This window comes from Anopheles maculipalpis, chromosome 2RL (genome assembly GCF_943734695.1).
Source record: "Anopheles maculipalpis chromosome 2RL, idAnoMacuDA_375_x, whole genome shotgun sequence".
Taxonomy (NCBI): Eukaryota; Metazoa; Arthropoda; class Insecta; order Diptera; family Culicidae; genus Anopheles; species Anopheles maculipalpis.
Window position 1 is genome coordinate 14,019,946 of NC_064871.1, and position 17,094 is coordinate 14,037,039.

Here is a 17,094-nt window from a genome sequence, read left to right on the forward strand (position 1 = left end):
TGGTAGGAAACGACGAAACTTTCGGTTTCGTCAGTCAGTTGGTATCGATTTCTAGCTGCACATCGATGAGACCAAGACCGAGCCTATGCTTCAAATGTACCGCCTTTTGAACCTTGAAACAGTACATGACTCCAACATCCGCCAGGCGAGTAGCGTACGGTGTACGGGTTTGCCAGCATCTCAGTGACACACACGAATGCCGGTCGTTGGTTCGGTTTCTAGCCGACCACATCGAGATGGCGCAATCGAGTTGGTTTTGCAAAATGTGAGGTTTTGTTTTACTTCTTGGGGTTTATCTGTCTAATGGCTCGTCGCTGGCATCAGCACTATGTTATTTACTTTGCACGGTTTAATGAACAAGAGATCCGGTTAATACGCGAGGAGGAAATTTTTAATGTTTTAGAATTTAAAATGCACTTCAGAAAAAAAGCTTGGAAAGCTTATCTTTAGGTTTCATCTTCCAATGAAAGGTCATTGGAGTCATTACACTCTCGTGATGTGATTTATTGGAAAGTATTTTGTGAAGTTTTTGGTGTACATTTAATTAGAGAAACATAGATTGGACTCGGGAGAATTCTGAACCAAAAAAGGATCAAATCGTTTTTGTCATAGAAGCTGGAAAGCGTAACCATGATAAGCTTGCAGCATGATTTTGAAGGATACTAATAGTGTCATAAATCACCATAATTACATTCATCTCACTATCATCCTTGAACTCTCCATTGCAAAGTCTCCCACGACGTGGTACAAAGTTCGCTAGATAATTACTATCAGCTGCAGGAAAGTAATCCAGTTTGGCATAATTGTTCACCCAATGTCAAGTTTCTGCACAAAAAAAAAAATCACCACCTTGCAAGAAGGATTAAGAACCCGTTTGTGAGCTTGCGCACCAGAGAAAACTACTTTCCCATCCGATCGATCGTGACAATCAAGTGGGAGGCGTACAAGAACCTGTCTAATTACTGCCTCCTTTTGATTCATTTGAAGAAAATTAACCCTTGCATAGAATTAACTCACCCACCCTTTCAGCAGCACAACCCTTCGATTAGTGTACCTTTTGTGTTTGTGTTCTTTTTCCCACCCACACACCCACACACACGTTCTGACTCACACGTCCCCATTTTCGGAACAGCAATTAAGAAGAAGTATATGGTTTTTAAAAATAACCATGAGGCAAGAAACTAAAGCACGGCTCGTTTTCGCGATCCCGCGGTTACTGTGTGTTTGCAATTAATACAATTAAGCAAGCAGCGACAAGAAGCGCTATACATTTCTAGCGAACGAGAACGCTAATAGCAGTAGCAGTAACCGTAATGACCGGTGGATTACTGCACCCGGCCACTTGGGTGGCTAACGATCATTTCGACGAACGGAAACTGACGCAAAGCGAGTGGAGGTTAAGTTTAAGGGGTTAAGTACCCGACTGACGAACGCCATTGTGTCATGCACCGTCATTGACCCCCATCGATTAAGGGCCTGTGACCTTCTGGCCACAAAGCCGAGACACGGAGAAGCTCCGGAAGCGACAGAGTTTTGTTGTGGGAAAACAAATGGTTGACATTAATTGAGCAGATTTGACATTTGACAGCCATGAGGGAGAGAGTTGTTAATATTTAAACGGATTACCTTCTTAGTTTCAAAATTAAAAAGCTCTAAACTAAAATTGCTCCTATGTGTAATCCTGGTTTTAAAGCACCATAATGCCGCACCGTTTTTAATGTACTTCATCTTTACCTACCATTACTCCTTCTCTTTAGAACACAACCCATCATGAACAAACTCAACGCTACGTGGCTTCTGGTGGCCCTGCTAGCACTCGGTGCAACCGTTGAAGCAGTCGATCTCCGTAAGTATTACGCCCGGCTACCATATTCGTACCCACCGGTGATCCTTGCTTTGCTCCGTGTTTAGCTGAGTATCTGCACGTTTGCCATCGCGAGGACCCCAAGCTGACCGAATGCATGAAGGAATCGATCGAAACCCTGCGACCGTATCTGGCCCGCGGCATCCCCGAGTTAGACATTCCCTCGATCGATCCGATCCATCTGGGCGATCTGATCGTGGCGGAAAGTGTACCCGGCCAGGGGGTCAGTATCTCGGCTAAGGACATCAAGGCGTACGGTCCGTCGAACTTTAAGCTAAAAAAGCTCAAGTAAGTCTAGCAGAAGGCGGTCATTACGGTTGACAAGCTAACGTGACACGATCGATGTTTTACTCCTCTGACAGTGTGATCGAGTACGGAAAGATTTATTCGTTTGAGTTGGAGTTGCCGCATCTCTACGTCGAGGGCCGATACGTTGTGGATGGAAGGATTCTGCTGCTGCCTGTGAAAGGGTCGGGCAAATTTACTGGAAACTTTAGTAAGTATCGAAATTCTAAGTGATTTGTTCGTATGTGTAGAACGATATTTTCATCTAACTATTTTCTGCTGCAGCTCAAGGTATTGGCAGCGTACGTATCAAGGGTGATCGAAAGCGCATTAACGGCAAAGATCATCTGTCCCTGAATAAGCTTGATATCAAAATTCGGGTGTCCGACGGTCGGCTGAAGCTGGAAAATCTTTTTGGTGGTGATCGTGTACTTGGTAAGCCTTATTAATCATTTGCAGTATTTAAGAACAGCCTTTTCATTCAACGAAACTATTTTCCTTTCGCTTTCCTGCAGGAGAAATCATTAACGAAACTATCAACCAGAACTTTAACCTGCTCAGCACCGAGCTTATTCCACTGATCGAGAAAGCCCTGCAGAGGATATTCAAGCGGACGGGCAACAAAATTCTCGAACGCTTCCCCGAGGAGGTGTTGTTTCCCTAGGTAGAGGATGAAACGGTACCGTGCATACAACTGTTATTTGTGATTAGCTTCTGTTTAAGGGTGTATCGTTTAGTATTCGTTTTAATTGTTATTATCAATCTTGAGCTGGATTCTTCGTTGTATCTTTTCTATTCTTCTACACCTAAAAACATTTTCCTTCAACTGTGCTAGCAGTTGTCTAACGGTAAGATTCAATCGGAATGCACCACTCTATCGATAAGTGAAAGTAAAAATTCATTTAAAAGAAGCGTTTCGTAAGGATTGCAAGGATAATTTGCACAATGCTGGCACACAATTTCTCATCCTGTACATAGTAAGCTTAGTCAAATCTGGATACAAATTCAATCGAAATGGTTTGTAACAAAATCGTAGTTGTGGTTTAAATAAAGAAAAATGTTTCAGTCTTTGATCCAAACAAGCGATTTAATAATTGAAATAACTCTTTTGCTGACTGTATTAAAATACGTAATTGTTGGTAATAGGTAAGTTCATTTTTTATGTTCACTATTTGAAATTAAAAATATTACATACGTTCTATCCCGCTATTGAGCAGAATTCTAAGTCTCGTAGAGGATTAACTTTTTTATTTGTTTAATTCTGTTTTATTTAAAGTTTAAAATAATTTCCAAGCATTCCCAATTCTTCATAGGACATCAACTAAGTCGCCTATCACAACCGGGTCGCCTTTTTTTGCTATCGTGTTCAATCTTTCGCGCTCACCTTGCTTTATAGCAAACTGAAAAGCACTCGTGTGCCTTTTTATGGCAGTTTTGCTATAATGCGTAGAGCTTTCAAAATTAAGCTTGAAGTAATCCGATACATTCAACACTCATGTTCCTCTGATTGTCAGGGTTCTGCAAACCATATTTTTGAAGCTGGATACAAAGTAATACAAAAAAAACTGTAGTTTTTTAATGATCTGTGTGAGGGGGCGGCCAGGTCGAGTAGTCGACATCGGCGCCGGTCTTCAAACGGCAGAACCGGAGTTCAAATCCCATAACCTAGCAGGTCGTTAAGCCTATATGAGAATCATTTGTATAAAGATGTATTATCTTTTTTGACAAATTTATAAGCGCAGTAAAAATCGTTGGTTCAAAATTCTTATAAAAACTGTTGAGTTGATGGTCCTAACATATGAACGCAAGGCTCACAAATTTGAATATTATTACATTGTTACTCATCAACAAAATGGCACATCTGCTACCGATGTGTATTTAGTTACACAATGCAACCGCCTAGGTAAACGAAATGTGCGATTATGCATCGAAATGATACGAAAAATCGTTCTATTTACTATTTTAATTATTATACATTAGCACCGCATCGGTTAATTCCACATCTACTAAGCTTTTGAAGCTTCTCGATGGCGCTTTACTAAGGGCGTTGTAGTGTTCTGCTTGCACGCTGCGCCATCACCCGTGCCTTATTATTAATAACGTTTCCTATTTGTACTGCCCATCTCACCAGCCCACCCTTTATTCAATGGAGCCTCATACATGAGCATTAACAACAGTCTATTCCAGAAAAAAAAAACATTAAAAAAGCATAACGCGTGACATAACGTCGCACGCACGGTGGACCGCAATTTCAATCATACTTGGGGCGAACTTAACATTCCACATGGAACGGTTCCACGCCACCTTCACATTCTCTGTACCGATCACGGTTCTTACTGGACGTGAAAACATCAAATTTAATTTGCAAACCAAAACGTACTGAGCCATGAACCAAACCAAACAGCCACGCCAATTGCAAACAGGCGATAGATTAATTGTTTAACATCGACAAGTTAACACGTTGACTGTAGCGTTTCAATTGGCTGTTAAGGGAAACGAACAAAAAAAAACGTTTTAATCTTATGCAGATGAATAAAACGGGAAACAAATAATCTGTTTGTTATGCTTTGATGCCTTTCAAGGTGGACTGTTGAAGGATTTGTTTGAGTGATAATTGATATTCAATGTATTACATCAGCTTTAGATGGGTCTTACATTCTTGTTTTGGTTTTTATCTCTTTATAGTAAATAGCACGATATTAATGCATAACAATGACACATTAAAATGATAATTACTACTAAACATATTTATATAGGTAGTATTTATGAAAATTTAACTTTCAAATAATCTATTCTATATCTACTTAATATAAACTGAGTCTTTAAATGCTACACTATAACGATCATATCCAAACAATTTATTCATCATTATCCTCTCTTCAGCACCATTTCCTCGATGCCTTGGAACCCTACAGCAACAAAAACATACCGACCTAATGTTTCCGATACATTCATAAGATTTTTCGCATCTTTCCATCCGCACATAACATCGGTTAATGATCGCGTTCATGCTGGTTTACCCCTCGGCTCGCATGTGTGTGTGTGCTTTCTGCTACATACGCCGCTCACCGATTCGTCCACTGAATGATGGTCAGTAGGTGAATCCCCACATCACCTCACACCTTCCAGACTCTTCGCTTTCCGCGCGCGCATACACACACAAACTACCGGTCACTTTCGCTCTTTCTCGTTTCCCATTTTCTTCTTAAAGTTAAGACGAAAATTATGCAACACCCACAACGGTACCACCGGCCGCAAAGCTGGCATCTCTCACTTATCACCAGCCACCTTCCTGCACGGCACGTTTCGTAAGCACTTATCGTCATTATCGGTCCCCGGGCGGCAGACTCCTGGCCTTTGGAAGCGCTTTGGCAACAGCAGGGCAGCAAGGGTAGATGAAAGGGAATGAGCAGTTTTTCCAGCTTCCTTTTGAAGCCCTTCCTAAAGAAAGTTCACCCACGGTCATGAGCCGGGTGTGCGTCGCTTTGCCGATGGTTCGATTATGATACTGCCAAGTCAACCGATCATCCACGTTCGTTACAGCATCGTCCGACATGCGATTCTTCACATTGACTGATGGTTCAAATACCTATGCTGCTGGCCGGCCGTTAATAAATCACGAACCCTTGTCCGAAACCTAAGCAGGAAGCACCAGTTCATCCTTCTTTCCCAAAAAAAAACCCCTCTCTCTCTAACCCCATTCGATGGTTCCCACTTGAAGCGCGTTTGTTTTCAGACATATTGCTGTATTAATGAAAGTTCATTGCTTCTACCACTATTGCTTGCATGTTCGCATGGTTGGGATTGCGTGTGCGCAAACGATCCACCCGAAAACGCGACCACAACTATTGGGCTTTAGTGTTTTATTTAGGCCCGCACTAGGAAGTGAATTATTATCAACCTGCGTTGCACAACGGTGTGACGCGCGTGTTTGTGTCTGGTATAGCGACGGGTGCTTATGTCTAATTATGGCCCGTCTAGCGTGCCACCGATGTAACCGATGCGGGGGCCATCTGTCCCTCCCTTCCATTCGTTTGATGGTCTTAATCGTTTTGCCAAATCCTTTTGCCGTCTCGTGCTGCGAGCAGGCGAGTGTGCTAAATTCATTCGGAAGGTAAAAACTGCATCAAACATGTGCGTAAAGGAGAGACAAAACGGAGTGCTAGCCGGTATTCTCGACCAAAAAGTCCATGTATATTAACATTCTTTCGCACCCTTCAGCAAAAGATTGTTACTCAACCACCCAAAAGACAGCAACATCCAAGAAGCTCGTCAAACATGCCTTTCGATTCCCTCCCCGCGAAGGGAAACGGCTGATTTCCGCCCTTTATAGCTGATCAATGAGACTACTTTTACTCTCGTGCAGCGTTGAAAAGCGCTAAATATTTTCCTTCTTCACACTAGCCAAGCCTACCGAAAGCGAGAAGAAGCTATTCGATATCGGTGTTTTTCCACGCAGCAAATGGTAAATAAAAACAATCGCTTAAGTGTTTAAACGACGCTTGCGGCTTGCAGGCTAGGTGGGAGAGCATACGTTGGTATGCCCCACCTCCAAACCCACACGTACCTTCCTTTAGTCTTGCTTCTGTCCGAAATTCCAGCTCGAAGCGCCATGTGTGTAGAGGAGCGAGCTCACACTTTCCATTAATCGTACAGCACTCGAACGCAACGCACGGATCTGACGATCGTCGTGCGGATCGTTGAAGTTGGCAGCTGTGTTGCTAGTTTTGTGATCGTAACCGTTCTTGCATCCCAGCGCTCAGGTTCCTTGTCTATGCGGTCGTTGAAATCATTCGTTGGTAAATACAGCTGCAATTTTTAAAACCGTGCTTGTGTATCGCTGGTGGTTTAATCGAGAAATCGTGAGAGTGCAAAAGTCTGTGTATGTGCGTGTGTGTGTGTGCGTATGTGTGCCATTGATCCGGTGCTGTATCCGTTGCGGTAGTTCTACACACTCGAAACTTCGGTGATTTGAAGCTCGTTTGCATCGTGGGCGCCCATATACATACGTCATTGCGACACGGTCGTTGTGCGAAAAGTCGGAAAACCGGCACCTGACACACTGCCAGTGTGACGAAATTCACGATTCCTCCACTGTCTCCTAGCGCCCCGAGTAAGCTCCCGTCATTAACCGTTCGGTTCTAGCGCTCTTCAGCACCAGCAACGAGTAGTGATCGTATCGTAGCAGGACGACATTTGTCGATTTTGCGAATCAACCGTACAACAAAAACCGTCCGCATCCTTTGCACGGGCTGCAGTCTCAGCAAAACAGTGTCAGCGTGAGGTACGGAGTTCGTTAGCAACTGGTGGTGCAAATTGTGCAAGGGCCCGCAATGGATCGTTCTGGAAGTGCAAGGGGTCATTCTGACGGAGGCCGTTCGAGGGTGACACGGTTACGTCCGTACATGGGCATTGGTTTGGTGACGATGGCCGTGTTCGGTTCGCTGTTGTCGATCATTTTCCACGTGGCTGAAGCGAAGGAGATCGTTATTAGGAATAAGGACGTGCCGCAGTATCGAGAGAAGCGTGAGTAATTTGGCAGATTGAAGCAGATAATGGGGTTAAGAAACTAGATTTTAAATTATTTAAACAAATTTACTTCTTTTTGCATAAATAATCGATTTAAAAATATCGCATTTTGTACAATTTATTTATACCATAAATTGTTTAACCTTTTTTAACCAATATTTTTTTAAATTATACTTGACATGTTTCTTTCGTTTAGAAAAATATTATGCTCCTACAAATTTACTCCCAATCATACCTATTTTAATATAAATAATCTTTTTTATTTATTTATTTACAATTGAATATGACGGTCCAGTGCCGTATTGTCAACACCACTTGTGTTGAAAAAAAAAAGTACAATTATATTGATAAGGCATTTCCTCCTTATTCTTTGCCTTATCCCGGGCATACTCGGTTATGGTTGTGGTGATGATGATGATGGTGATGATGATGATGATGATGATGATGATGATGATGATGATGATGATGATCTATTGGTGGATGTTGTGCGTTTTGATGGTCCAGGACTATTGTTGTGTCTATGTGATGATGGAGGTTCATTATATCCGAATTCCGGTGGTGTTGTGGCCGTTCTATTGTTGATCTTTACGATATGGTCTGGACTGTAACGAACAAATAGACATCGTTAAGACAGCACGAACATTTATTTGTCTGCGTACAGTGCTCTCCAGTGCATTCCATATAAATAATCTATTCAAAGTATAATACTTTGTAAGTTCATGCAATATTGTCAATTTAACATTTTAAAAACTTTACTTAATTGAAGAATAATGAAAGTGCGTAGCAAGGAGCAAAAGCTTTTATACAATTTTTTATTTACTGATGTGTGCTATGCCCCTTTTGCCTATTATTTCTTAATTATTCTTGATATTTTCCTTCCTTTTACTAAAACTATTGTATTGCTACATAACTTCTCCTAATTATATTTACATTATATAAATAATTGATTCAAAATAGTAACAAAGTATTAACTTTGTAATTTGTTGCTAAGTTGTCATTTTCAGAATTCAAACACTTTACTCATTTGAAGAATATTTCTTGTGTGTTGCACGCAGGAAAAGCTTTAAAAAGCTCTTATTTATTGATGTTTTTATACCTTTTTGAATATTCTTTTCTTAGTAAGACCTAACATGTTCCCTCTTTTCACTAATGCATTACTCCACCCTGTACTCCTTCAAAAAACTTTCTGAACCAAGCAGGATGCTCGCCACACAAAGACACAGCCCATTCTAAAACTGCTGGTGATCACGATTCAACCATTTTGACCAAATTAGATACTTCACATTCATACCGGACGCTCTTAACACGCGTCCATTTCTAACCCGGCATACTAAACAGTTTCGTCTTGAAGTCGCCAAAATAGTCGTCGGTGGTCCGAGCCAGTAGTAGCAGGATACGCCAACCACATACTGCTACTCCACACTGTTAAACTTCATCCGTAACCCGAACGGTTCAGTTGCGTCATTCCAAAAGGCCTGTGCGGGTAGTTTTTGCACGTTGCATACCGATCGATTTTTCGCATCCAAATTACATCTCGACAGGAGCGCCCCAACTCGTGGCATTGCATTTATGCGCAGCACCACGGTTGCGTATCGTGCTACGCGAAGAAATGACCATATCAAGTTACGGGGTAAACCCCGGGTAAGAAGATTTATCGGTCAGTAAGCCAACCACCGGTGGAGAAAGTAAAACGGGCAAAGGCAAAAGAGAAATATAAAAAACCGACGGAACAGACGTGGACGCGCGGCTGCTTACGCAGCTGGGTTATGTGTGTGATGTAATATGACGGGGGCATGTTATGTAGAGGGGCGGAGGGGGTGGTCGTGTAGGGGTTTGTTTTGATTTTGAACTTCAAAGTTTTACCAGACAAATTTGTCTTTGGATGGGGATTTTTTTAATTGTATAAAACAAGATGAGGGACAATGATATATCAAAGCTACGCTCGTTGTTGTATAATGTTTAAGATGAACTTTTACGATAAAGTACTTATAAAACGTCATTAAGTAATGCGACAAATAAAAATATATTTTTCTTCTTCATTCTTTTCATTTTCTTCCTCTGTCTAGCTGAATGGCTGCGAGTATGTAAGCGAGCAAACCCGAACGAAGATGACTGCTTTAAGAAAATGTTCGAAGGAACCTTCCCGTATATTGCTAAGGGTACGTCCACCCCACCAAGACCATCGTGTAACCTCGACCTCTAAACAATCTCCATTAATGTGTCTCCTATGTCTCAGGTATCCCGGAAATCGGTGTACAACCGTTCGATCCACTGCGGATAGAATCCATCCAGGTGTCGCGCGGTTCCGGAGGGCTGACGCTCAGCGGTGGCTTCAAAAAGCTAAGCATCAAGGGACCATCGAACACGACCGTCCGTAGGGCGTCACTCGACTTTAACAAGCACGCGCTAAGCTTCGATCTCGAGATCCCGAAGCTGCGCATCGATGCCAGCTACAACCTGAAGGGAAACGTCCTTCTGCTACCACTGGTCGGCGACGGGGACGTAACGATGTCACTTAAGAACGTCAAAACAACGGTCGTGACCAAGTTTGCCGTGCGCCCACTGCCCGAGGTACGTACATTATCATCTTGTTTCACATTACTGTTACACACCTTCCGTGTGCTTTAATTTGGTTCCGTTCCACCCATCTTTTGGTCGTACCAAACAATAGGATGCTATCTTTATCGAGGAAATGAAAGTGACCTTTCTTGTTGGTGGCATGCGCATACATCTGGACAACCTGTTCCAAGGGAATCAAGTGCTGGGAGCATCGCTGAACCTGTTCCTCAACCAGAATGCGAACGAAGTCATCGCTGAGCTGCGGTCCGATCTTGAGCATGGGCTGGCCGACATCTTTATCGGACTCTGGAACGAGCTGTTCAATAAGCTACCATTGAAGCTGTGGATCGCTTAAGTGCAAGGACATTCTTCGGTGGGGCTAGGACCCTGTGTAAATAGTAGACGATAGTTTTGCCCGTGCAAGCATACGATATACGTGAACGTTCAAACAATAGTGATGTTAGTATAGGAATTGCTCACAATACAGTAGCCGGTTAGCAATGTAAGATTTGTAAATAGGAAAAAAAAGTAAAATAAATTAATTTCTGAAAACGCGTGTTTCGTTAAATGCGAATAAATAAAATGTTAAAATATCACAATAACTTCATGAACAAGAAACAGTGGTGTTATCCGAATTTTTAAAGTACGAATCAAAGTTTTTCTGTCATAAAAAAATCCTATAATTTCAACCGCAAACGATATAATAAATAATGTTATAATATATGGAGTTATATTATCATATATTTTCAATGCTTTTTTGCATTCGAAGTTCCTAGTTAAGCAATTGGTTTTTGATTTTGTATTTTTCTTGATTGAGTAAGCAAATGAAAAATGTTGCCCGAAGTTAGTAATCGTTATGTTTTGAATTTTGTGATGTTTTTACGTGAAATTATTCAGATCTCTTGGATTTTTTCTGAACTAAGATTTCAGCCTTTGAGAATGCGTTTTTTGACTAAAATTAAATGTAAAGATTCCTGACTACTATGAATTCTGTCTATTAGTTTTAGGAAAGTGTGCCATGGTAATCCAAGACAGGAATAGGAAATTCTTGGAATAATATCAAGATGAAACTGCCTGCATTATGAAATGTAATTTTTGAAAAATGATAACCGATACGTTAGCATTCAATTAATTATAATTTTCTAGCTACAGCCCTGACGTCGTGTGTATTGCATACTCAAAGGCGCTTCATGAATTTTAGAGCGTTTCATCGTGTTTTCCTCTCAATCACTTTTATAGTTGCGTTTAATTATTTGCAAACGCAAAATGATCAGACCCTACTCACGTAGAAGTCTTGTTTGCCTTCTAGATCAATTTAGAAATTCCTCCCATCATGATCTGAACGACATCAAGCTAAGATCGGGTGTGGTTTTCAAACCAAGCGGCGCAGTATCCGAAAGCCACTTTACCCAAGTTTTGCAAACCAAACACTGCCGTCTCTGCATACCTTCCCGTCAGAGAGACAAACATTCAGTCCAAACAAACGGTACGCGTAAATTACAGTGCATTGCAAGAAAATGAAACATCAGCAGGCAAATTGCAAATATTTTTGTTTTATGGTTTTAAAAATTGTCTGATCACTTACATAAAATTGTGTAGAAGTTTTATAGCATCATACTAAAGGTTACAGCTGGATGCCATAATCATACCACCAGCAATAAAGCATGCATCACTGGCGGAATGATGATCGTTTCTAATCGCGCCTCGTGACTCTGGAACAGGACCACATACTAACCGCACCGTTCGTCAACGCCGAAGGCTCCAAACGCTGATCGTCGATCGGTCAGAGGATCAAACGAACGCAGAGGCTCGACATTGAACTTTATTGATGGCGAATGCACAATTAGAAATCCGTTTGCATCACGTTCGGCGAGCTTTTCGCCCACCTTGGTCACCACCGCACCGGGTCGAGGAGGGAGGTAAAAAGATTAAAATAAAACATCAAAACAACGACTCACGCCCGCCACTTCAGACAGGTGCGAACGTCATGTGCGAGACCTATGGACCGGACTGGTATCACTGCAAACAAAATAAGTTCTTTTTTTCGTGCCCATACAAAAAAAGCGAGTGTTGACAATGTTGAGCACAAAGTAGTGAAGGATCGTCTGAAACAGGTGTAGATCGGCATGAGTACGATCGAATCAGCTTGGGAAAAAAAGAGAAGCCGAAGGCTTTCAATCCTTGGATCGATACAGTGAAACACTATAATTTATTAATTGATCTGATAATGAAAGATCAACTAGAAAAATGAAAATCGCACTAATGACTGTTCTGTGAACATTTTCACTAACAACTAAAAGCTTTTCAGTCAGTCCTATTCTACTAGAATGCTACGTTGAATGCTAGCTGCTAATGATAAGATCAAAATTCCTGCAGCACGTGCCACGATCAGAATCCGAGGTCCTTCTGCAAGATTAATGTGAGCCAAATCAATGCCTTCCAATCACGTAGCGGAAAGGGTCACAGTCGTGTCACGAAAGCCTCCCATGACGAATAGATCTTTTAGCCGTTGACACCACAAGCTTTAACCATTACTACGTGAGGCAGGAAAAAAAAGGCTTCAATCACGCTCTTTCACTGCTTATTTATTTCTCTTCCTTTTTTGCACATTAGTTGTAGGCGATGACTCTTAGCACACGATCGCACTATGTAACGCTTCAGTTGATTGTATTTTAATTCTTTTCCGCTCGATGCGATTTAGATGCGTTCTTCGCGAAACGGAGGCCGATGGTAGAACTTGTCAACGTGGTGCGGTTCTCCTGCAGCTCGAGGAAGCATAAGCGATATTTGCATGCATAATCAGCCATACCGTGTCATTGAATTAGGAAGTAGAGCAATAATTCTTTTCTCACGATGACTATTGCATATCAGATAAGAATATAGGAAAACGTTCCGCTTCATTATCGTTTAATGTTATACAACAGCTCAGCTGTATGCAAAATTCTTTCATTTTACATATTGCTATCTGCATCATAAAATCCTTCCTAAAATCTTTCCTCCAATATTGATTGGGATGTACAAAATGGCGCTTTTTAATCGTTGGTTGCATATTTAGTGAGGTGTCTAAATGCATATTTAGTGAGCTGTCTAAATAATAGTACCGATAATTTTGTGATCACAAGGTGGACCGGAGGTAACAGGGATAGAAGTGCCGCTTCTTACACGTCAAGACCGAAGCTCAAATCCCAGCCGTACCAATGCAGAATGGACTAACCGTACCTCCGTAGTGAGAACAGACTATCCCACTACGTGGTATCGATAAGTCTAGTAAAGCATTAATGTTGCTTGAGTTGCTGACAAAATGTACGAATTTCGACAGTTGAAAAAGTTGCTGGTCGAGTTCAATTCAAATTGTATTTTTGCCGACATTATTTTTCAACTATTCTATTAGTTTAACATTAGTCAAATTTACCGACTTTCATAAGTCCGTTGTAAGCGCCTATCCATATTAATGTTAAAAGAAAAACATGCAGAAAATGTCAGAGCAATATTGTTAGACCAAGCCCTAAGTTATTGAATCGCCGGCAGGATCCGGTCGTTAAGAAAATAATAAGAAGAAGAAGAATGATAGTATGAAAAACAACTCCCTACACTAGTTGTGTAAGAATGGAACCTGTAGAATCAGTACTAATATCTTTTTAATTAGATACATTAAAATCCTTGGGTATATTTTGAAATTTTTAAATTATATCTGAAGCAATACGATCAGACCGAATGAAGATGACAGAAAAAATATATATTTTTTATTTTTCCTGTAGGACGACCTGACTTAAGGTTAATTCATAGATAAAAACTCACTCTTCTTCTTTTTCTTTTTCTTGGCTTAACGACCTACTAGTCACGCCGCTCTTCGAATGGCTTACTAGACTCTTCCCGACACGCAATTGGATAGTCTGTCCTCGCTACGGAGGGACGGTTCGGATGGGATTTGAACACCGGTACTGCCGTTTGAAGAACGGTGCTACCTTCGCCATACCACCGTTCCCTCTCCCCATTCACTTCATTTTGGTTGATAAGCATTCCCTCCAACTATCCATGGAAACGTCTACTAATAACGAGTGAACTCAATTAAATTTTAGAGATGCATTTCTCTCAATGTTTAAAACGGCTAACATCCTAACATAAATGATACTTGTAGTATTTATAGTATATGTTGATAGTAGACAGACGATTGATAAACAAATATCATCAAAATAATATCAAATATGTTCGATCTTTTGTCCCGTTGCGGGAGGAAAGTAGGTTGAATTATCTACTCAAAGAAAGGAAAGTAGCACATTTTTTTCAAACATATTTTAATAAAATTTAAAAATACACGGCAACGTTGAATGAAAGTTTAGCTTCCATTTATTTGAATTCAGACCAAAACGATGTTGTTTCAAAAAACAATTGAGTTTTTCGCATTCACACAATGCACATTTCTATCTCTTTCGTTCTTCTGCTCTACATACCTCCCCTCCAACCAGCGCCATATTTATTTTACTCACCTGCACAGCTCATTCCAATTTAATTCCACTTATACACACTTACACTACCATTCCACAATTCGTCTGGCACAATGATACGCATGCTCTAGCTCTAGCGCAACCTTGGCTCGCACGATTCTCTGCAGCCTTCATACCACTTATCAGCAGCGAACCGGCTCGCGCATCTGGATAGCAATGCATGTAGCGCTGCCGAAAGCAAGAAAAACAAGAGAACGTTTCTGAAATCAGTTCTAACCCATTCATTTGAACCAATTTGGAAGGCGGGAAATTGAACCAAAAAAAAAAAATCCCATCCGGTTTCTATCACGCTTGTCAACCAATTTGAACTCGATGATGATCATTCGGTATAGCTAGCTGGACTACTGCCCAGGCCTGCAGTAATAGCGTTTTTCGCGGTCATGGTGCAGCAGTAGCAGCCAAGGACAGTTTGGCTGCTGTGTAAGTTATAGTGGAGGGTTTAAGTTCCGATTATGATGTCAATACGAATCAAGTAATCGATTGTGGATACCATGTTCATGGCCTTTCAACAAGAGGTATCAATAAATCCAAGATCAGCTAAATTAGTAGCTCGCATTCGCATAAGTCTGTTGTTTCGTTGAGACTGTACCGTAATTATAAGGGCGTGTCAAAAATGTAAGGACGCTGAAAACCTGACTAACAAAAATCCCATTAAAATCTGCCCATTTCCAAAACAGACAAAGAGATTGAAAAAAAAACACAGTGACACATTTAAAACATTACTGCCACAAAACTCTATTTTGTGTTTCTGTTGCACCCCTGAAACGCTTGTTAATGAGTAGATGAAGTTACAAAAACAAACAAAACAAATAAAATTTGGAAATTCTCATTCCTTCTGGGAACCGAGGGTGGGTCGCAGCTTTCGGTTTCACTCGGCAAACAATTACCCATTTTCCGAGCTGATTCATAAAAAGCGTACACTTTCATCGAACCTGAGTCGGTAAGGCGACGGTGTGAGGCGTAAAGCTATGGGAATTCCTTAATCAATACCACCCATCAACCCCCGAAGCCCTCAAAAGCCGCTCACCGCTAGTCACTAATGTGTGCAATCGTTTGTGTGTGCAAACTGTAACTGCGGTATGGAATTGCTTCAACCGGGCGCTAAACAGGCTCCTTTGCCGGGCTTTAGAAACACATTCGCCTGAGAACCACAAAAACCGAGAATGGGAAATGTGAGAAACAATGCGAAGCCACCCGCCAAACGTTCAGTATATGAATCAGTTAAAAGTGTGTTTTTACCACTGCTGTTTTCGAAACTTTGTTTCTACAGAAATGGAATGAAATTTGCATCTCGTTTGAAGCGAAAAGGTTTTCCCTGTTGTAGTTCTAGACAGCTAACCAGTCTGCGCGAAAGACAGAATCCAAAAAAAACCTGCCAATCAAGAATATACTTGCTGCTGCTTTTTCCCTTTTTATTTTACCATAAACCACAAACTTGTTCTGTTTCCGGTGTCCCGAAGACCGAGTTCGGCGATTATTCTCGAAGGATTAAATTTACGATGACTTCAGCGTTCACGAATAATTCCTATATCCAAGACAAGTCGCTATCCAACAACCGTCCGTATCGAACGTTGTTTTGGTAATGTTGTGAGACAAGATAAACTCCCAGAGAGTGCGACTTTAATCGTGACTTATGGGTTATTAGCATCCAGCAAATTACAGCCGGGATAAGCGTATTATTTTTCGCTTTCGATGAGAATATGGCCGTAGTTCTGCAGCACAAACGTGTCATCCAAAACAAGCTATAAACAGATTTTTGAAAATTGTTCTTCAAGTTCTTGAAAGTCACAACGATAAAAGCTTTTAGTCGAACGTTTCTGGCTTATAGGACTTAAACAAAGTTGGTGGTTGATAACCAATTTTACAACAATACGATCGAATTCTCTATTTAGAGAGATTCCGTCACACGTTAGAGCATGATAATAAGAACTAATATGTCATTCTCTCGGTAGTAAAATATTTTAAAAAATACCCTGTACAACCTTTACTCTACCTATTGTCCATTGCGTGCGTCCGATTGAGGGCTGATAACTGTAATGCTCCATTTATGCGAAGGGCACACTTTTAATCGATTACTGGGGCTCTCCCTCGTGCCCACAGTCACCCATTCTCCCTCATACATCGGTTTGAACGATTTTATCTTATGCAATTAAACGACTCTACCTTGACTTAGATGTTAGCGTAGAGTAAATTGTGTTTTGTGTTATTTTTTCAACCCCTAATCAGTGTTGCTAGATTTTGATTGTCATAAGACACATCTCATAACACCATGGGGTTTTACCATAAATTTGGTAACGAAATAAAAATGTATCGCTAAAAGGCTCAGAAACAGTAAATGTATGCGGAATTTTG

At 41.1% G+C, this 17,094-nt stretch overlaps 2 protein-coding genes across 4 annotated transcripts in view; both read left to right on the top strand.

Annotated features, from left to right (window-relative positions):
• LOC126557570 (RNA-binding protein Musashi homolog Rbp6) overlaps window positions 1-17,094 on the top strand; it is a 236,002-nt gene that overhangs the window by 165,318 nt on the left and 53,590 nt on the right. The gene's annotated exons all lie outside the window — the stretch shown is intronic.
• On the top strand, window positions 1,756-10,643 carry LOC126560111 (uncharacterized). Its single transcript, XM_050216272.1, has 9 exons — window positions 1,756-1,846; window positions 1,912-2,152; window positions 2,227-2,360; window positions 2,435-2,584; window positions 2,665-2,811; window positions 7,475-7,675; window positions 9,745-9,837; window positions 9,915-10,249; window positions 10,350-10,643. Exons 1-9 carry the CDS (start codon window positions 1,771-1,773, stop codon window positions 10,590-10,592), a joined length of 1,620 nt encoding a protein of 539 aa, XP_050072229.1. The 5' UTR covers window positions 1,756-1,770; the 3' UTR covers window positions 10,593-10,643.

Excerpts from the sequence above, each read along its gene's own strand:
- LOC126560111 (XM_050216272.1), top strand. The coding sequence starts at position 1,771 with ATGAACAAACTCAACGCTACGTGGCTTCTGGTGGCCCTGCTAGCACTC. Across the intron at positions 2,361-2,434 it reads CAAATTTACTGGAAACTTTA|CTCAAGGTATTGGCAGCGTA; the intron begins GTAAGTATCGAA and ends TTTCTGCTGCAG. Across the intron at positions 2,812-7,474 it reads CGAGGAGGTGTTGTTTCCCT|GGCCCGCAATGGATCGTTCT; the intron begins AGGTAGAGGATG and ends AAATTGTGCAAG.